General features: G+C 34.3%; 1 protein-coding gene and 1 long non-coding RNA gene across 24 annotated transcripts in view; one reads left to right on the top strand and one right to left on the bottom strand.

Annotated features, from left to right (window-relative positions):
• Nucleotides 1-22,105, top strand: part of DLG2 (discs large MAGUK scaffold protein 2) — a gene marked incomplete at its 3' end in the record, with an annotated part of 2,081,919 nt that overhangs the window by 1,523,396 nt on the left and 536,418 nt on the right. For all 23 annotated transcript variants that reach the window (XM_079105558.1, XM_079105557.1, XM_079105560.1 and 20 more), the window contains one exon: nucleotides 4,327-4,496. In XM_079105558.1, coding sequence (XP_078961684.1) covers nucleotides 4,327-4,496 — 170 coding nt within the window. The remainder of the gene's footprint in view (nucleotides 1-4,326; nucleotides 4,497-22,105) is intronic.
• Nucleotides 4,358-21,443, bottom strand: LOC306640911. The gene is made up of 3 exons (XR_013757955.1): nucleotides 20,708-21,443; nucleotides 16,977-17,082; nucleotides 4,358-4,490 (listed from the first exon to the last, which is right to left on the bottom strand). It is a non-coding gene; the product is annotated as an uncharacterized lncRNA (long non-coding RNA).

Here is a 22,105-nt window from a genome sequence, read left to right as displayed (position 1 = left end):
GTAGGCATGAGTTAGTAGGAATTCTGGTTTTGAGAAACACTGACCAAGGCTGCCATAAAGCTAGTTTGTAACTGAAGTTCTCTTGTGGGCAGAGGAAGGATTAGTTGACAATGTTAAAGAGAAATTCCATTATACTTCATCAAACGAGAATTAATGCCCTATTTTTACATTTTTCTTTCTGAAAATGCCATTCATCTCACCTCTTCCTGCCTTTTGTAAACAAAATTTAATAACTCCTTTCAGAATCTAGATTTCAGCTCTCTCCTGTTTTTACTATCTTTTTTCCTCTACTCTGGTCTCTTGACATCCTCTCTTGTGCAAATATTTCATATCTTTTTTGCATAATAATAATAACAAACATTAGTTGATGTTTACTGTTTGTCAGGCACTTTGCTGAGTAGTTCATTTAAGGCATACAACAGTCTTATCCCTATTTTTAGATGAAGAAACTGAGGCTTTAAGCTGTCAAGTGACTTTCCTAAATCACACAGTTCCTAAGTTTTAGAGCTGAAATGAAATACCAGATACATTTGGGTGGGGAGAAGACTCCTAGGTCCATGTTCTTAAGGTTTCTGTTGTGATATATATCTCTTACCAAACATTTGGAATAAATGTAAAAGAAATATGCTTTTAAAAACACCAAAAAGGGCTAAAACTTTGCTATCTTTCCTTTCCTTCAATATTTTTTGCACATAGTAAATTTTTAATTTCTAACACTATTATTTGTTAATCCTTGTGAATGCATTCATATCCTTAAAATGCATAAAATCACAAATCTTATTTTACCAGTAAAACATATTTTGGTACCTTTAAGAGAAAGTAGATCTTACATGTTATTTTAAATTATATCCTCAAAGTAGAACAAATGATTCATTATCATTTGATTTTTCAGTAATGCTGTGTCATGTTAGAGAATACTTAATTGTTAGGCAAAAAATAAGATGTGATTCTGTGAAGATTTCTGATAATGAAATGTCTTTTTGGTTACTAATATATTTTCTTCAAGGAAATGTACCAGGATTTCTAAAGGAAGTTCTAGGAAAAGAATAAAATTAATTTTTCAATCTTGTGCACACTTCTGGTCCACAAAATGAAAATTTCTACAAATGAATATTTTAGTCTTGTGTTTGAAACAGAAAGCACAGAAAGAGTGAAAGCATCAACTTAATTACATTGGTGGAGTGGGGAGGAAGTCTTTATGCAAATGGCTTCTAATACAGTGGCTCAGAAACATGATAAAAGCTATACTTTATTCTGGGACAAAGTATTCCTTGAACTTGAAGCTGATACACTTACATGTTTCAAAATGAATACAGTGTATTGACTTCATTCAAAAAGGTTATCTACTGGTAAAGAAAGCAGATTAATTTTAAATAGCTGTGACCCTCTAGCCAAATTCTATTTCAAGTGAACTGGGAGGAAGGGAACTTGAATGTCCTAGTTTGGCTTGACATTCTCTGCTTCTTTTGAGAATTTGAATGTAAATGTAAACTCCTCCTCTTTTTTTTTTTTTTTTTTAATTTAAAATAATCAACTCAGAGTACCTCTGTATCAGGATTGAAATTGGAAAGGACAAAACCAGGTTAAGACCTTGCCCCTGTACCCACCAGCACTCTGACCTTGTCAGTAAAATTCCACTATTTATAAATTAGGAATCAAAGCTTTATGAATTGAAGCAGAAACAAATAAATGCAGCAATTAAACTAATATAGCACATAATAGGTGTCCAAAATGTTCAAATTTCCATCCTCTTCTCTTTTCAACAAATCCCTGAGCACATCTTTGATTTACTTGTAAATAGCAAAAACTCATAGCTGTAGCTTGTTACCATGTATACATATACATGTACATATCAGTTTTCTGGTTACTTCTCTCCCCAGCCCTAGAGAGGAAGTGACTTGACCATGATTACAGAGCTGATACAGAGCTGGGGCTCAGATCCAGACCTCCTGACTGCTCATCCTGTGCTCTGTGTACTGCAATGAATCTGCCTACTTCATCTACATATTCAGGAACAACCATGTGTTCTGGGCTCTCTTTTCCTCACATTAGTAATTGACAAGGATCCCACTGTATGCAAAAGGAAAAGACAAGAGTTTAAGTAGATATAGCCTCCAGAATTTTTTTCTAATGTCAGCCACTCCCTTTTATGAAAATCAATGTTTTAAGATATAATTAGTATTCTGAGCATAGGGTGATGGTAAACATAATGTTTTCACATTATCATGAGATGGCAAAATTACCCATTCTCAAAGGACCAGCTGCTGCAGGGCGGCTGGCACCCATGCTGCCTACGTTCTCAAAACTATTTTAATTGGTAGTTTTCCGGATTTTTTTTTTTTTCAGTCAGAGAGGAAATGTATGTGTAAACCGATTAAAGTCATACCATCTGTTATGATGCATGATATCACTGAATCTTTGTAAAACGTTCCATCTCAGGATTTTGAGGCTGCTCTGTGTTCTCATTGAGGCGAGGGTTCCTATAGCTCACCTCCTCAAACAAGCATAGAAATATTATGTACTAAAAAACAAAGACAGGAAAATTCTACCCAAACTTTTTATTTAATATTTCTTCTATGGGTCTGTAAGTTTGAATTAATATGTACAACATATATAAAACTTGATCACTTTAGATATATGTGGTCCTAAGAGGTCTCACATTTTGAAATAAGAAGACATGAGATCAAATCCAATGTCCACCCAAATTGTTGACAGTTTTAAGCAAAGGATGGAATCAATTGGAATTACTCTCATTTCTATAATGTAGATAATAAGTCTTATTCCACAACATTACAGAGGGAATCCAGTAGTTAAGAACATTATAAAGCAATGAATACTATTCCATTACCAATAACAACCATTTATTAAGTACATATTGCATATTGGGTACTTTGTAAGTGCTCATGTGTACATTATCTATTTTAATCTTCACCCAAAGACTTCGTACTACATATTACTATTATATCCAATTTAAAGATGAGAATATGGACACCTAAATAGGCTAAGACAATTATCCATAGATGAAAATTAAGGAAATAAAGGACCCAAGAATTGAATTGACACTGATTCCTTATTAATTCAATAATACTTGCTTGTAATAAATCTCCTGAACAAAATTGGACTCTGGAAGGAGGAAGTAGGGAGTGGAAGTTATGTAAGCAACCAAACCATGTTCACTTTACCCTGGCTATTATGTAGAGAATAAATTAAAAGGTGAGAGGAGAAGATTCAAGGAGATGAGGCAGGCGATTGTGAAAGTAGTTCAGGTGAGAGATGAAGTTGGCATCCGTGAAGGTGAAGAAACCTGGATGAACTGAAGATACACTGTGCAGGTGCAGCTGATTGGGTGGAGATGGTGGGGAAGAGGACTCAAGCCAGAGTGGCCTTTGTCCCTGAGTTTGAGCAACATGCTGACCTGAGTTGAGGAATTCTAAAATGGATGTACAGATGGTGATATCTTTCTAGCTTCACAAGCCCCATGCTCATGACCATTATTAAAGCTATCGCTAATGGTGATTGTGAAAATAAGAGTTTGAAGTCCATGCCACATAACTGTAAACTATCCAGAAATGTTTATGGAAAATTCAAATTATTCCTTCCTGTGTGAAAATGGAAAAAACAAAAATCTCACTTAGAACTTGCCATAGTTCTTCGTTGTCAGAGTAAATACTTTGAACAAAATCACAAGTCTCTTCAAACTTCATTAAATCTGAACTTCAATATTTATAATGTTGTGAGATGAATTAGATGAGAAAAATTTGAAGATAATTTGCCAGAAAATTAACAGGTTTATTTTAGATGATTGAGTCATATGTAATTTTTCTTCTTTCCAACATTTTTGTATTTTTCAAATTTTCTAAAATGATCGTATATTACTTTTACAAATAGCAAATTATGCATTTTAGAAAATGTAATGTATAATGTTACATTTGTTATGTCTATGTAGGCCATAGTAATAAGTCCTGAGAACCACTCGAATCATAACTTTCAACCAAACCAATTTAAAACCAATCAAAACAATGATGTAATTGACAGACATCTTAAAATACATGTCCTAACTATGCCATATGAGATGCAGTCCCAGTCAGCATGGACCGAAGTTCAGAATGGGAACTGATTAGTAGTGTGCTTAAGGTGGGGAAAGCCTGAAGGCAGAGAAGCTTAGGTTTTCTTGATTTCTTATAGTTCAAGTATGCTTCAGATTTGAATTTTAAAATTTCTTAGACTTTTTACTCCCCCTTATAAAAGTAGAAAGTCATAAAAATAAAACATCCTTTTTAAAATTCCCCAGCACTGCTGAATCTTGTTTCTTTTTCTTCTTTTCAGGGTCAATGATTGTATCTTGAGGGTGAATGAAGTGGACGTGTCAGAGGTTTCCCACAGTAAAGCAGTGGAAGCCCTCAAAGAAGCAGGGTCAATTGTCCGGTTATATGTGCGTAGAAGACGACCCATTTTAGAGACCGTTGTGGAAATCAAGCTGTTCAAAGGACCTAAAGGTAATTAAAAAAAAAAGACCCATGATAAGACATGAATAGCAGAAAAACATCTGGCTAAAGTTTGTGCCCAACATAACTTCTTTTATTCTAACATTCATTGTTTACCACAATATTTTAAATTCTACAATAATAGTTTTTGAGGGTGGGGGAAAATAACTTGTTTCTTTCTTTCTTTTGTTTTTTTTTTTTTCTGTGTGGCACTGGGGATCAAATCAAACTCAACACCTTATGCATTCTAGGCAAGCACCCTACCAATAATCAGTTCCCAGCCCAAAATACTAACACACTTACTACGAACTTGGATAACTAAATGACAGATTTATGTGGAATATCCTTAAGAATAATAAACAGCAACAACCATTATATTTTTCTATAAAACATTTAATGCATGTTAATACTTCCTAATTTTTCAGATATAAGTGGTAAATCCTCTTATTTGGAAAAATAGTAATGTAGTAATCTACCCTGATATAATAATGGTAGCAATTACAACACTGTTATGATTTCTTTTAATTTCATGATATTCTTATGAATTATACCCAAGAAGTATTACATAGTATTTTATACTTGGAATAACTAAAAGAAATTTTACTTTTTTTGGTGGGGATGGGTAACCAGGGATTGAACTCAAGGGCATCCACCACTGAGTCACATACCCAGCCCTATTTTGTATTTTATTTAGAGATAGGGTCTCACTAAGTTGTTTAGTGCTTTGTCATTTCTGAGGCTGGTTTTGAACTCACAATCCTGCTTTAGCTTCTGAGCTTCTGGGATTATAGGTATGTGCCACTGTGCCTGGCTAAATTTTACTTTTTTGAAGTGTCTCAAATCTCCAAGGTTATTGTGGTTACTCTGAAGAACCACATAAGTAATAAGATGAATTTTTATATTAATTTTTAAGAATAATCCTTTGAACACTATTCTTTAAAATGATAATATTTAATATTAGTTTGAGTATTCAAATATTTTAGAAAAATCTAATATTTGGCTTTACAGTATTTAAATATTTTAGGTGATAATTAATCACTATCCTCTTTGAGTGAATCATTTCCCTTTCCTTTAAAATCTATTTCATCTCTAATACTAAAAAAATAAGCATTCAGTTTTCTCAGTAGGTGGTCTTTAAGCTCTCAGGCCCAAGAGTTAGAGCTGAGTTTAAAAGCCTGGTTCAGTCAGTTACTGGTGGAGTCACCTTGATTGGACCACTCCCCTCATTATTAAGTGAAGAGCATAATGATATATCTATCCCATAAGCTTTCTGATGTCTAAGCATTTAACTAATAGTGGGCACATGATAAGCCAGTCCAGCCTAGTAAAGAGTTCAGACTTTAGAACCCAACAGTCTAGATTAGAAGCCTGGCTCTACAGCTCACTAGCTGAGATACTTAGGGCAAAATGATTAACCTTTCTTTGCCTTTTCTCATCTACAAAACGCAAATAAAAATAGTATTTTTTCTTGGAGAAGTTGTAAGAATTGGATATCAATTTGCATTAAATATTTACAATAAAACCTGACACAAAATAACTGCCCAGCAAATATTAGATATGGTAAACATGTTCTTTTTAGTATTCTTTTCTATATATGATTTTAGCCTTAATAACAATAGTTTGAAAATCTGAGGAAAGTACTTAGAGATCTCTCATGGGTTAAATTCAAGTGAATTAAAATCATAGACTTAAATTTCAAAAAAAGAAAAACAATAATAAAGCATTTTTATACTATACTCTTTAGTGGTATGGAAAAAAGTCTATCTACCCTATCCATTTACTAAAATTGTATTGACAGAGCACCTGAAATTTAAATAAAGTAGGCATGCATGTTATTTCTATTGACAATACATACTACATATAAATAATATGTAACTATTTCTATAAATCAGTTATCAGCAATTATTCAGCACAACCCTAAGTCAAATACTAATTTTAAGCACCCAGCAAAGTATTACCATTCATTTATAAGCTTCTAACTTTCCGAGTCACTTGATGACCTCCAGCTGCTTAGCAGAGCACTTAAAAGCTATACAGAGTATTAGTGATCAAAACTTCTTAATTTTATCAGGAACACATTTTTGAACCCTTATTTTTGGCACTTTGGCAACTCTCCAGCTGGTTTACTTAATTCTGAACTCTTCTTTGAGCCTATAGTGGGGTCAGGAATTGCCTTATAACATGGAAGGTCTCTGAATAGGGGTGGGGGGAGCTTTAGAAGTGAGCATTAATTAAACGGGTATACTTAGGCAACAATCCACCAGAATTACACAACCTATAGGAGAGGGGGTCACACACAAGCTTGGTGTACTGAGCCAAGGAGAATAAGGATAATACTGAAAAGAACTTTGCATCCCTAAAGCCAGCTCCTGCCAAATCCCTATTGGGCCTGTTGAGATTATGCTGAGTTAGTTACACTTCTTGTACTATTGTTATGCTGAGATCATTGATTAGGGACTGATTCCTCTACATAAAGCTTATTGATTTACAAGAAAATTAACTGTTTTAGTCATCGAATTCCTAATGCTTCTCACAGTGCCTTAAACACAGGACGTGCAGAATCAGAATAAATTAAATAATTAAATTTGATCTTATACTAAATCTAATGATACCTTGCTATCTTCATTTAGCAACTTATAATTATTTTTGACTTATGATACATTTGAAAGTTGGTTCTATCAGTGCTTATACCATGAAGAGTCATATGCATTGTGGAGGATGAAAATGAATCAGATGGAATCTCCTCAAAAGTTATAATGTAAAAGGAGAAATCGGTTAGGAGTCACTTGGAGGAGGCAGAAAAGGGTGAATGGATTTAAACTATATATTGGAAATACAGTTGATGTCACTAATTAAGAAACTGGATGGGGGTGTGTCCAGGATGAGGACCAGCTTTCTAGCTGGGTGCCATCTCTGAGAAGGTGTAGATCATGAAGAAATGGTTATGGAGGAATGACCAAGGATTCACTTTCCTACATGTTGGAAGAGTGTGGTGCATCTGAAAAGGAGATCTCAAGAAACAGAACTGGGTAAACTGAAAACCGTGTCAAATTCACACACTGATTTCCCCTCATATTTTGTCCAACATCCAAACTGGGGAGATAACTGAATAATTGACTCTCTCCTATCAGTAATCTTTAATATTAGAAAATCATGACTATGGCTACTTTAGCTATTTTGAACAGTTATAAACATTTAATCTATTTTATAGACTTTCTTAATATCCAGACAATTTTCAAATTGTTTTTGTTTGTTTTTGCACAAGACAAAAGGTAAAGAGTGTTATTCCTTCCTTTTCTGTAGATAAAATATTATGGGATTCTTTGAAAGTGTAATTAAATGATTATTTAAATTAAATTTTATATTTTTATAATTCCATACCCTATTTTATTCCTTCCATCTATTGCACAGATTGATAATTCTGGAATAACCTTTGATATTTGTGATTCTGTTTTTATAGCAGTGTTAATCTTTCCAATATTCAAATAGAACTACCTGTTTGGTGATTTATAGCTATGCATTTCAGTAAAGACTACTTGGGTAATATGCAACTGATTTAGAATGTCTTTTCTTAACAATAAGTAAGAATTTCCCTAACCTCACAGTTAGAGATTTGGTCATTGAAAGCAGCTGGGGTATCTCTGTCTGGGCAATCAAGAGAGAAAAAAAGAACAATCATATGTAGGAAGTATTGATTAAGTAAATCCATTTAGCTTTGCCAGCAACTGAAAATCAAGAAGGAAAATCTGAATAATGTATGTGGGTACCCAGGAAATAGATTTACAATAGAAGACTTCTAGTGACTTTCCCAAAGATACTCCAAGTGTTAACTTCTAAGGAGCTGTATAATTAAATGTATATCAAACTGTTAGCTCCTGTGGCTTAAGAACTCATGTAAAAATTTTAGAAATTTTTGACCCATCTATTATTCTATAACTTCACTTTTAGTGTATAAGTCCTATAACTACCTGTATTGAGTAAAGAGTTCAGTGAATATAGAATGAACTAGCATTATAAATAAAAATTAAATATACTGTCCTTACACTTAGTGTAGAGACTGCCCGCACTGAAATCCACCCTCCCCACCTTTATAATGGACAGCTTTCCTAGCAGTGCTCTTTAATAAGCTACACTTACTATCATCTAATTTAGGTTATCAAAGATTTTGTTTGTCCATAATTTGGATGTTCATGACCAAGCAGTTTACCATACCACTGGAAGAAACTAAACATAAAGCTTATACAGCAAGTTTGATTACTGGCCCTCAACAAATAGTTACATGGAAGGACACCATACATTCCCCCAGTCCCTTGCCATGCGGTAAATTATAATGTGCATTCATTTTTTAATGCCTGTGCAAATCTGCTTCTGAATGCAAAGAGCAGTTTACTTTTTATTCAAGCCCATATTCTGAACTCCAAGTTCCCAGTGGTAGGTGGACCTGTTTGTGATGAAGAGCCATTCTGAACAATGATTGGACCCTTGGTAAACACAATAGCAAATTTAACTATTTGGCATGGGGCCTCAAAGCACTACATTTTCCTTTTAGTACTAAAATTTTCTCAATCCTTTTGAATTGCCAAAATAGTCCCCTTGGGTACACAAGGGGATTTGCTTGAGTACATATATAATGCAACCTTTTATGGGAATAAATAATACCGAATCAAATAACATGCCAAATTCTATGTATTAAACAAGGAAAACATTCTTCTTGGAAATACCACTTTCTATAGACCAAAAAACAAATCTTTCTTTCCAGCTGGATAAAGGACAATGTATCTGATGAATTCACCTTGTTTCCTGGCACGCATCTGTGTAATTTGTTATGTATGCATATTGTTAATTTCTGATTATTTCTGCATGCAAGGCATTTGTGGATTGGAGGTGTTCCCTGAGCCAATATTTGTTCACTCTTCATCATGATGTCTATAAACAAACTCTCTCCCGAGATATTGTAGCAAATGATTTATGCATGAAAAAACAAACTACAAATATTGCCCACTGCAATGCCCACTGTTCTGTATATTACCATACAATGGGAGAGTAGGTCACTTGATTGCATTTGCTAAGTGTACTGCTCCTTTAATTTTCTTTTTAGGGCTAACATGGCCCTCAATTTTTGTTTGTTTGTGTACTTATTTGCTATTTAAAGATAGTTATTTTTTTAACAAATTCATGATTAATGGCTCCCATGTACAAATTTTTAAAGTCAAAATTATTTATATCATAAACTTCAGATTTAAAAAAAATATACTGTACTGGATGTAGTTTGAGTAGTTTTAAAATTCAAAGTTTTATCATTTACACAGGAAACCCTATGAAAGAGCTATCAGTATTCACCAAACCGAAGTTTTACCTTCATAGTATTTTTTTTAAGTTTTAAAAGGAAATTTATTAACATAGTAAATACTACAATGGTAAATACTTTCAGTTTATGGTCAGCCACAAAGTAACTTAGTTGAAAGACTTTTGGGTTTCGAGTTGGAACCTAAGTTTAAATCCTTGCTTTATTGAAGTATTAATTGGGCATAATAAACAGATATTGTGCCCAATAAATTTTAAATGCTATTCTTCCATGTTTTTTTAAAAGCAAACATATACAGAGAATTATTATTTATTCACTCAATAACTATTTTAGTTCAGAGCCATTTATTAATTCAAACAGTTCTAAATGCTAAAACAATGAAATGAAAATAAATAAAGAAGTTTTGGCTTTTCTCCCAAGTACTTGACATCCATCTACACTGAAATGATGCAGTCCTCCTCTGCTGGATTCATGCTGAATTCATCATGGTCCCCTAACTAAACCCATCTGAGTACCCCAAATCATTGATGAATGTACATTAAATCCTCCCTTCTATAGAACACTGAGGTCCAATAAAATTAAAGTTTGCAGCATCTTTTATTCATGTACTGTGACTCCGAATGCCATTAAACTGTCAGTCAAAAAATCTTATACTTCTCAGACATTGTCTCTGAACATAATTCAATCATGGTTCGATACCTTGAGAATTTATTTCACATGGAATATTTAAAGGAAAGATAAGATAAAATCTATTTTAATATCCATAAAGGAAGCCAATTTAAGCATCTTTAGAACACAGAATATGCCATGGGTTGTCCAGTTATGAGATCCCACCAAGAGTCCACTGAAAGTCAAAAATTTGTACAATAATGGCATGATTGATATCAGTCAATACTGAAAAGAGAGCAATTTGGAGGAAGAAGGAGTCAAAATGACACAGATAACAAACTAGGTACATTTTTCTAGGTGAATCAATGTCTGATAATAGTGGATGAAGAAGGTCTGTCTGTGTGTGCACATGCATGCTTTTTTCAATGTAGTCCGTTTTACCTTCGTGGTTCTATTCAGATTAAAAACTGGGAATAGAGACATAGTGTTCCCTCACATGTAATAGTAATCACAATCTAGTGTGTAAAATACACATATAATTAGACAATTACAGTGCTGCCAGATAAACACATGCCTTTACAAGTAACCTTGACCAACACTTTTAACTTCTCCTTTAATAATCCAGAAAGAAGCTGCTTTACAATACTGTCACTAGCTACTTCCTTGGGAAACTGCTGTAATCAATAGATATTTTTCCCCCTAAAATTGAGCTGGAAGCTAGAACTTCTCTGCAATTGCCCATTAATCTTACTTCTGCCCTCTTTAGCTCTAATGGACATTATTCACAGGAGAGCTCTTTAGACATTTACAGGTCACTGTCATTGCTTCTTCCAGGCCTGTTCTTTAGACCAAGTCAACCCAATTCATCAGTCATTCTTGATACATTATCATTTCAAGATCCTTTCATTCACTGCTTTCGTCCTATGAATTTTCTCAAGCTTGGCAGTATCCTGCATAAATAACAGTACACAGAATGGGATCTAAAAGTCCCTTTATGTGATTATAAGCACAGATCATAGCAAGTAAATTATATGTGTATTCCATTCTATATTCTATTAATCTAATATAAAATTGTTAGCATTTTTTATGAATCTTTTTATTGGTTTATATAAAGAATAGAGAAAGGCACTTCATATTATCTATTGGCCATCAGACATATTACATTATATTTTATTATAATGGATATTTAATGTCAATTTATAAAGTTTATATTAATTTATAAATGTATGTTTATCTCTATTGAACATAATATTGTTGAGCTCTGCTTAGCATCAAGATATGTCATTATTAATCTTTCTTTAAATTTTTTTTTGGTTGTTGATGGATCTTTATTTTATTCATTTATTTATATGCCATGCTGAGGATCAAACCCAGTGCCTAACACATGCTAGGCAATTGCTGTACCTCTGAGCCACAACCCCAGTCCCCTATCAATTTCATTCTTAACAGTCATTCAACCATTCCTCAGTTTTAGCCACCATTTCCTCCTTTGTATCTATAGGTAACCTGAAGGTAGATAAATGGGATTCTCATAAACAGGATATAATCTGGCAGGTATATATATTACCCAGCACATCATATGTAAAAGTGAATCCCACAGATGTAAAGAAAGATTGGATATAAAAAAATAACAGAAAGATAAAAGATGAAAATAAGGTCCATAAGGTAAGTTTTCTACCAAGCAAATGTACATACTACTAAAAAAACTGATTCTTAGGTTATGAGAACCAATTAATTTGATCGGCTGCCAGAAATTATCACTTCTAATAATTCATAAAAAGAACAAAATACAGAGGAAATTGGTAACAACAACCATAGAAAAGTCTGTCAACAGTAATGAGAAAAGTAATGAAACACAACTTAATGGAACTTGACAAACGGTGACTAAAGAAAGAGAGTAGCAGAGAGACTTGGAAAAGTTCACGAGCTTCCCCCCTCCCATTCCTCTCCCCTTCTGAAAACCTACTGGTGATTGCAACACTGAGACTTCTCACCCGTCCTATTAAATGGGGAGAAACGTGCACTAAGCCAGTAGCTTTATTTGTTTCAAAGAGTAGTTGTAACTTGCTGTGGGGAGAATCTAAGTCAGGAAGTAGGGAAAGTGAGCAGTAATGCTGGCACCCTCCACCGGAAATCAGGGTTCTACAGGTCCACTTGGAATCAGAGAAATTACCCAACAAGTAAAACCTTAGTATAGGATAGGAGCAAAATCTCAAGAGGTAGCAGAATTCAGGTGTTCTAATCACTTAAGCTGACCAAATTATATTGTTATCTTGTGTGTCTGTATGGATATGTAACAACAAATCACACTATAATGTATAATTACAAATAAAAATTTAAAATATGAGAAAAAAGAAAGAAAAAGAAGTGACCACTTGCTGACAGCGTCTACTGAGCTGTTCTTCAACTTCTTCCTCAGCCGCTGCTCAGGCATGAAAAGTGATTCAAACACCAAGAGTCCATATCTCCCACCACAAATTCAAATGTAAAACAAGATGATTATAGTTAGAAAGGAGAAGGACAAACTAGCCATGTGTACTATATCAGAGAAAATAGAAATCTGATTGAGGTGCCAACCATGAAAAAAATGAAAACAGTTAGTACCTCTGTAAGCAAATCAAAAACAAAAAGTGTTGCCATCATCATCATCAAACCTATTAAGCGTTTTCTGTAAGTTAGGCAGCACCTTAAGTGCTTTATACATCTATCTCTTTTGATCCTTTTAAGAAGCCCTAAAAGTACTTTCATTCTGTGTGCACCTATGCAGGCTGTTAACAAGCATGAGAAAACATGAGTGGTGACAGAGACAGGATGCAAATCACTGGTCCAGAACTCCTGCTAATAAACCCTATGTGATCTTGGTCCTCATAACCTGCAGAAAATGAGCAGAAAGGAAGGAGGGAGGAAAGGAGGATGAAAAAGAAGAGAGAAACCAAAGAGCCAACCTCTGCTTCAAGGAATGAAATGAAATTAGTCACTATTTATCCTATAGAACAACTTAAGAAAATAAAATCAGTAAAATACATGTTCAAAGACAAAATGATAAAACTACAAAATGAGCTGAAAAGAAAGAATACAGACCAGAGGAACTCAGCAAATAACCTAAATAATATCATTACAGAATCTTTAAATATGGGATAAACAGAGAGAAAAAGATAAAATAAATTATAAAAGGTAAAAGTTTGAGATAATCATGGTGAACACAGATTTTAAAAAAGAGCTGTGACTGAAGGAGTCTAGACTTAATTAAGGATTCAAAAACTATGTCATCCATGCAGTCTTTCCTAAAACATGTCCTATACCACAACTGTTATTTATAATATTCTGATCATATGTTTGATTAATAATTAAAAAGTGAAAAAGTATATTTATTTGTCATTCTAAACCAAAGAACACCATATAAAAATTCTTTTAAGCAATAAAGGAATTCAATAAGATGGTACAGTATAAATTAATATGTAGAAATAAATAGCATATAAAATACATGCAGATATATAAACACAGTAACCAACTAAAGGATATAATGGAAGAAAATGTCAATTACAATAACAATAGAATGATGAACATTTAAGAGTAAATTTTTGATAAACATGAAATCTATATAAAAGTGACTTTAAAATGCTACTAAGGGACATATACCATAACTTGTCAGTGGAAAAGAAGATGCATTATCAAAAATTATAATTTTTACATTTTCACCAAAACACTTAAGGAAAAATATCAGTGAACAAATTTTTAAAAGAAAGTTAACTCTAAATTTCACATAGCAAAAATTAATAGAAATCATACATGAAAATTCGGAAAAGGAATAATAAACTTTTAAGAGAGAGGTCCAGGCCTAAGATGTATTAAAATATGTTTTAAAACTGTAATAATTAAAAAGTGAAATTCAAAAATAGACAACATGACGAAATTTAGTATATGATAAAGGTGGCATTTTGAGTAAGCATGAAAAGATAGATTATTCAACAAGTCATACTAGTAAAACTGGATCTCTGTCTTTAAAAAAGTCAATTGGATCCTCATTTCATACCCTTTTTCCAAATAAATTATCACTCAATCAGATTTTCATGTTCAAAAATGAAGGTATAAAACTGTAAAGGGAAAAATGGTTAAGTTGTACTACATTAAAATGAGGAACTTTTGTTCACTCAGGAGTACCATTAGTGGTGAAAAAGCTATAGAGTGGAGATGATTATTCCCCCCCAAAATTTTCATACATTCATATGATATTAAAATTTTCATTATAAAAGAAGAGCAAATTCAAAGATGTTCTTTCTGAAAGCTAGAAATGGCTGGTATAATATCATCTTAGATAACAATATTAAAATATCTTTGATTTTCAAATGAATCTTTTGGCCTACTGATTATAGTTCTAAGAATTCATTCTATATAGGTATCTGTCTGTATATGAAATTGCAACATTAATTATAACAAAGTATCTCTAGTACCAAAACAAATAGCCTAAATGACAAAATAAGAATGTCTAGAAGAATTTAGTTTATCTACATAATATAATACCATTCGAATTTAAAAAAATGAGGAACTGAAATTAATGTACTGAATGAATGAATGTACTTAATGTACTGAAAAAATAAACGAATGTACTGAGATGGAAAAAAACCAATATGTGTTATTAAACCCTACACAGTACACTGTACAGGCAATATGAATAATTTGCTTAAAAGGAAATGAATATAAATGATATACATGTACATATAGAATATATCCAGAAAAGTAATTGTTAACAATTGTTGCCCCAGAAAAGAACCTATGAGAAGGAAATTTTTTTCTTTTTTACTGTATATTCTTCATACCTTTTGGATTTCTACTCTATGCATGTATCCCATATTTTTTAATAACCAAAAACTAATTGTTAAAGAAAACACAGAAATTTAAAAATGGGAAGATGAGCAAAGATATACAAACAAAAAATACACTTGACAATAGTAACCAGCAAAATAGAATTCATTGTAAAAATTTAAAAGATGCTCCTTTTCTGCTGAAGACAGAAATATGCTAGAGAGATAATGGAGTAGTTTCAGTTCAATTCATTCCTCAAGCATCTGGTTGAATACCTACTATCATGGTTCAGGAAATATGTGAGGAACAGACAGTACAGAGACAAATAAGACTTTTCTCTCACTTTCAGTGTCTGTGATGCAATTTTGAGAATATTTAAGAATACAATCCTTTAATCAGAACTGTCTAGAAATAAGGTTTTTCACATCTACGTTAGTATGCTATATAAACAGCCTGAACAGACCCACTTTAACCAAGGTAGATCAAAATTATTGTTTTTCTTGTCTATCAGATCTTTCTTCTCCCATAAAAAGCAGCAAGTTTTGGTTTATGTTTTTTGTTTTGATAGATCTTGACTTCAAAATTTTCAACTGGTTTTCTACTTTGATATCCTGTTCTTTCCCAGCTGTTTGCACTTTAATTCTCTGCTTAATTAAAGCAGTGTGCAGACATAATTTTTTAAAGAAAGAGATATTAGAACAAAAGGAGCATGAGTTTTAGAAACATCTTGCCCCCATGCTAAAGTTCAAATTGAGATGGATATTTTTCTTATTTTTTAATAGGAAGCTAACCCTTTGAGAATCTACATTTACATTAACTAATAAAAAGTAATCTTTTAGGTCTAGTGTCACATGAATTTCCTCACTGCTCTAAATAGCTCAGCAGCATACTCATTTTCTTGATTGTCTGTCATATAGACTTCTATCCTAGATTGTTACTGGCAACAGGATTTCAGATGGCCCCAGCAAGATTGGTAGTGATCATTTCCTGATGGCTTCATTAGAACAGACTCCAGAAGGGTTATACTTTGAATGAATCCTTGGAAACCAAATATGACAGTTGAGTGTTTGGCAGCCCACCAACGGGTTGATGAAATTGAATTGCTCCCTTCTAAATTTTTCCTTCAGCACTTTGAAATTAGTCTCTATTCATTCACAGAAGGCACTGTGACCCACTCAATGAGGAATCACGCCTTGTTACTTGTCTCATTAACTTAGTTGGTACAGTTCCTCATTACTATAACTTATAACTTTTAAAGCTTAAACTGGAACTTTCTCTTGCCACTCTTCTTAAGAAAACTCTTAAATGTAAGTAAACTTAAGAAAACTGACAATTGTGAGGCACAGTGGCACATGCCTATAACCCAAGTGATTTGGGAGGCTGAGGCAAGAGGATGGCAAGTTCAAGGCCAGCCTCAGCAATTTAATGAACCCTGTCTCAAAATAAAAAATAAAAACAGTGTTGTGGATGTAGCTTAGTAGTAGAGTACACCTGGGTTTAATCCCCAGTGCCATAAGTATAAAAAGAAAAGAAGGTGACAAATTCATTATAACTTCTTAGGAATAGAACATAATTGTTAAAAAATAGTACCCTGGAAAATATAATAGTAATAGTCGATTGAAAAAAGCTATTGTGTTGGTTCTGCTGCTTGTAGTTATGATGCTTTTAGTTTAAAATATCAGCAGTGGGATGGAATGTCTGTTAGGAGTGGAATACTTGATCCATTAGGCAATTTAAAAAAAAAAAAAAAACAGTTTCTGGTTTATTTGTTCTACCTTGGTTCTTCAGTCCTAGCAACATCATTTCATTTTCACAAAAGGCACCAGCTATTTTTCCAAGAAGGAGATATTTTGCTTTCAGTAATGGGCTTTCGGGATGTATCTGTGAACATACAAAAGTAGATAAATTAATAGGGAGAAAATATAGAAATTTTCAAACACTTTCTTTCTTTAACCTCTAAAGCCTAGTGTTCCCCAAATCTCAGTGGCCTAGTTGGTATGACCTTATTCCTCTACCCACCTCTTCTGCCAGGGAGTTTCATTGAGTCCTATGACTTTAAATTTCCTCTCTGTACTACTTTCTGTTTTAGTCCATTTTCTGTTGATCTAACAAAATATCTGAGGCTGGGTTCTGGAGATCCAAGATCAAGGCCCCAGCACTTGTTCAGCTCTGCTGAGAGCCCCGTGGTCACAGTGGTGTTACGGTGGCAGCATGTGTGAGATTGGTAAGTGGTGCATGCAGAGCAGACGTTCAGGAGAGCATTCCTATGGTCCAATCACCTTCCACGAAGCCTGTGTTAATCAGCTTTTCATTGGTATGACCAAAACACCTGACAAAAATCTTGAAGAAGGAAACTTATTTTGGCTCCTCATTCAAAGGTTTCAGCACATGGTCAGCTCCCTCCAAGGCAGAAATACGGTGGAAAGTCATGGAAGAGAAAAGCTGTCAGCCCATGGTAGGCAGGAGGCAGAGAGGCAGAGAGAGACACACACACAGAGGAACAAAGAGATGAAATTTAATACCTCAGGACTCAATGAAACAACCTAGAAGAAGAGGTAGGTAGAAAAATAAGGAGATGCTGGCACTCCGACTTGGAAACTCTAGGCTTTAGAAATTAAAGAAAGAAGGTGCTTGAAAATTTCTGTATTTTCTCCCTATAAACTTATCTATTTGTTTATCTTCATAGAGACAAGTTACAGTCTCCATGGGCATGTCCTCAAGAATGTTCTTCCTCCATTGAGGACCCCCTCCAACAGTTTCTGCCACCTCCCAGTAATGCCATCAGATTATTAGTCCATCAATAAATTAATCCATTGATAATGTCAGAACCCTCATGATTCAACAACTTCTCAAGATGCCTGCCTGTGAACATTGCTGCTGTGGGAACCAAGCATAAGTCTTGGGAGTACAATTATATTCAAACCATAGCAAGGCCCCACTTAATAGATTTCACCACCCCAACCAGGCCACACTGGGCACTAAACTTACAGCATATGAATTTTTCAGGGACACATTTGAATCATAGCAGTTGCATATCTAATATCGTCACTATGATAGATATTCAAGATTAACATAGAGCACAACTCTTGATTTTATTTTCCCAAGTCAGCTTTTCCTGGAGTCTTCCCTTGTTCCTTAAATAACACTCAGTTGGTTAGTCCAGATATTCAAGAGTTATCCCTGATTTCTAACACCCACATCCAGTTCTTTAACAAGTCCTGCCTGTCCACCCTCACTAACTCTGCTCATGCTTCTGTAGTCTAAACTATCTATCATCTCTTGTCTAGACTACTTTAGTTGTATTTGAACTAGTCTCTTTTCCCACGTAGCTCCCTCTACAGTACCTTTATACAACAGCCAGTTAATTTCTTATAGAGTATATCAACCCCTGCATCAAACTATCCACAGGCTTCCTTTAATGTAATCAAATTCCACAGACTTACCATAGTTTACCAACTCCTGAGTTCCTCTGACTTCATCTCCTATCGGTTTCCCCTGCCTACGAGGCTTCACTCACCCTGGCTATCTTATTTATTACTATCAATCCCAAGTTCTAAACATGAACGTTCCTTCCCGGGGCCTTCGTATTTGGTGTTCTTTCTGCCTGGAACACTCTTGACATGGCTTTTTTTCTTCATTTAGGACTTTATTTTTCCTCATAGCATGTATCACTACTAGGCATTGTATTATGGCTTTATTCATTTTTTTCACTAAATATAAGCCCCAAGAGAGCAGAAAACTTTATTTTGCTCTCCACTATAAACCTCCCCCCAGGCACCTATCATAGCAGTTCTCACAGAATAAGTGCTCAATACATATTTATTGGATAAATGAGAAAAATCAAGAATTGTAGTATAAAATAATCCTGCTTATCTGGAAAGTAGAATTAGGGAGAGTGGGGTATTATTGGGCAGCTGGCCTTCACTTGGTAAAATGAAAAGCTTGGAACAATGAATACTTCCTGGTGCTAGAACTTGGGACTGGTAAGGTGGTGAGCTCTCTGTTCTAGAAAGGTTCAAGCAAAGCCTGGAAAGGTCTTTCTCTAGGCGAGGAGCTCCAATGCAAAGATCTCTTCTAAGCCCCATGAGAGGCGTTGGAGGGTAGTGGGGCAGAGAAAGAAGAGTATGCACTTGATTAGCTGGAAAATGGGTGTGAGGCGATTTATTCACAGATGCAATCACTTAACTAAATCATAAAAAAAAAAAAAAGGCCCCAGAAAAGACACTGGGTGTCCTCTCACCTGATCCATGGCACAATTCTAGGATGCCAAACAGGTCTGTCATTATATCTGTGAGGAGCCGTCCTGATTTATGGAGGGCTCAAAACCCCTAATGCTCTTGCTGCTCTTTGGCTACTTGCTGTGTCCCATCAAATGATGGATTAGCCAAGTAGACGCAAATTTACTCTGCCCTGAATTTTAGCCTTTAGATAAGAAAATTTCTTTCTCTTGCATCCTAAATCATTTTGAGAAAAGAATGACCCCTGCCAAGGTTAATTCAATAAAGGACTCAGTGAAAGGTTATTACAGTGTCTCAACATAGAGTTCCTTTCTCTTAACTCAAGTTGAGGAGAAAGCATCTCTCTCTTTCCCCATGAGGGATTTTGGACAGAGATATAACTTATTCAGATATCTCCAAAGAGTTTTTATTTATTAACTTCTTCAGCTTCACCTTGCATAAAGTCATGTGTGTAAGTCTGAGAGGAATGTTGATCACACATGATTCACAAAATCAATTTGGGACCAACCCCTCTTCATGTGCTATATGGGTAGAAGATTTTAAATGTGGGAAAATTTTTTTTTTCAGAACTCTAAAATAATATAAAGTGTTGAATTTAACCCTGTTTAATACATGAGGAAAATTAGTTACAGATAGTTTACTTCAAGATCATACAACTTACACTCATGAATGGAAAAGACATTGCCTTTAACCTCATAGCACTTATATCTTCAGGGGAAGACAGAAAACAAACTAATATGCAGTTCAAGGGAACAAATTCACACATACACATATCCAGTCTATCTATATTAATACATACAAATTATGAAGTGCTGTGACAAATATGAGCAGGTTACAATGACAGAATTAACAGGGAAGTAACAGAAGGCCTTTTCAGGAGGAGATCATTAAACTGAGTCATTAAGTTAAAAAAAAAAAGTCCATAAATATATGATCTCCTTATGAAGTATGAAAAAAATAGCACTCTAGGCAGAATGAGTAGAAAATGAAAAAGTTCTCAGATAAAAAAGAGAACAATAGGTAGTAAGAGCAGAACAAGCCCCCAACATAGTGAGCTATTGCAAAAGGCATGGCTAGATAGCTAAGCATGGGCCAGAAGACCTGGCTGAATAGTTCTGCTACCTGCCGCTCAGATCTCTGTGGCTTTCTCTTGTTACAACTCAGGTACACATATTTTTACTGCATGATTCTGATCATTTAAATTCCCACCTGAGCTAACACTTGATTTGTCTCTGTCTCCTTAGAAGGACTGCAGTGTCGCTTTTTACCTTGAACTTTCAGTTGCTTTTGAGAATTTTTTTTTTTTCTTATTTCCACACAATGTGAATTTCTTAAAAGGAAATGAGTCCTTGGTTCTCTATTGCCATTGCTCAATTGGTAATTGATCCTTGAACTTTTTTTTTTTTTTTGTATTAAAATGTAGACAAAACTTGGGTGTAAACCTGAATAGACAGAAAAAAAATACATTAACTTTTTTTGGTGGTCAGTATTTTGAAGCATTTTATTTCATTACCAGCAGACTCACAATTCCAGTAGTAATAAAGTAACTCATTATGCTTCTAGTTTTTATCCTGCAAAGACAATATAATTATTTTTTGAAAAGAAAAAGTGTAAGTACACATATGGTTACATCTGTGTAACAGAATTAGAGGAAACACCACGGTCTGGCTTATAGATGTACTTACTTTAAAATAACACTTTAACTTTTAGCAGAAACCCCCACTATATTTGTAACATATATGTTCCTCTTCTTCAGAAAACTTTCTATCAGCAAAAACTTCATGCAGAAGGGCATTGTGGGTTGGCAACTTCCTCTTTCTTGCAAATCCCAGGTTTTCAAGCAAAAAAAAAAAAAAAAAAAAAGCATGTGAAACCTCTATCTAGAGGATAGAATGTAACACACTTGTGATATGAACCTCCTACCGAACCTCACTGGGTATAAAGTTCAAAGAATTTCTGTACTCATTGTTCAGAGGAAGAATTCTTAGGCACAAGCCACCTCTGAACCCTGCAGTCAATAAACCTGCTTCCTAAAACAACAACAACAACAAACAAACAAACAAACAAAAAACAAATTTTCATCTGGGGATTACCATATGGCAGTTATTGTGCAAAGAGATAGAAAGAAAAAGTAGAGACTCGCACCCTTCTGGGAAAGCAGACTATAAATAACTCAAGTCAACAGAGCATTTCCAGCACTAATCAAAGAGGAATCTACCACAAGGGAGATGATGGCGGGACAGGTCATTGCTTTGAGAGGAAAAGAAGCTTTAAGTCTTGAATGATTAGCAAATGTTGTTGGAGGACAGGAAGTAGTTTACAAATGAGCACTCCAGATAAAGGGGTTTTATGAGCAACACCCTTAATAAGCAAGCAGGTAGAAGTAGAAGAATGACAGGAACATTTCAATCATATGGCTTCAAGAGAGAATTGACCTCTAATCAATCTAATATTCAAAGTTACTCAGCCAATCTTTTCATCACAGAACTCGATTAAGTTCTACAAAGGATGTGAAAAAATAAAAGATAAACCTGCCACTCACTTGTTTAAAAAAAAAAAAAAATCATTGCATAGTTGGAGGATCAATGTTGCAGAATTTCACTTTGAGATAAATGTAATAAAGAGACTGTGTTGGGTTTTGTTTTTGTTGTTTTCCTGTGATCCAT

The sequence above is a fragment of the Sciurus vulgaris genome (genome assembly GCF_902686455.1).
Source record: "Sciurus vulgaris genome assembly, chromosome: 11".
In the NCBI taxonomy this organism is placed as follows: Eukaryota; Metazoa; Chordata; class Mammalia; order Rodentia; family Sciuridae; genus Sciurus; species Sciurus vulgaris.
The sequence above is the reverse complement of the archived record's forward strand: the minus strand, read 5'-3'. Positions and strand labels throughout refer to the sequence as shown.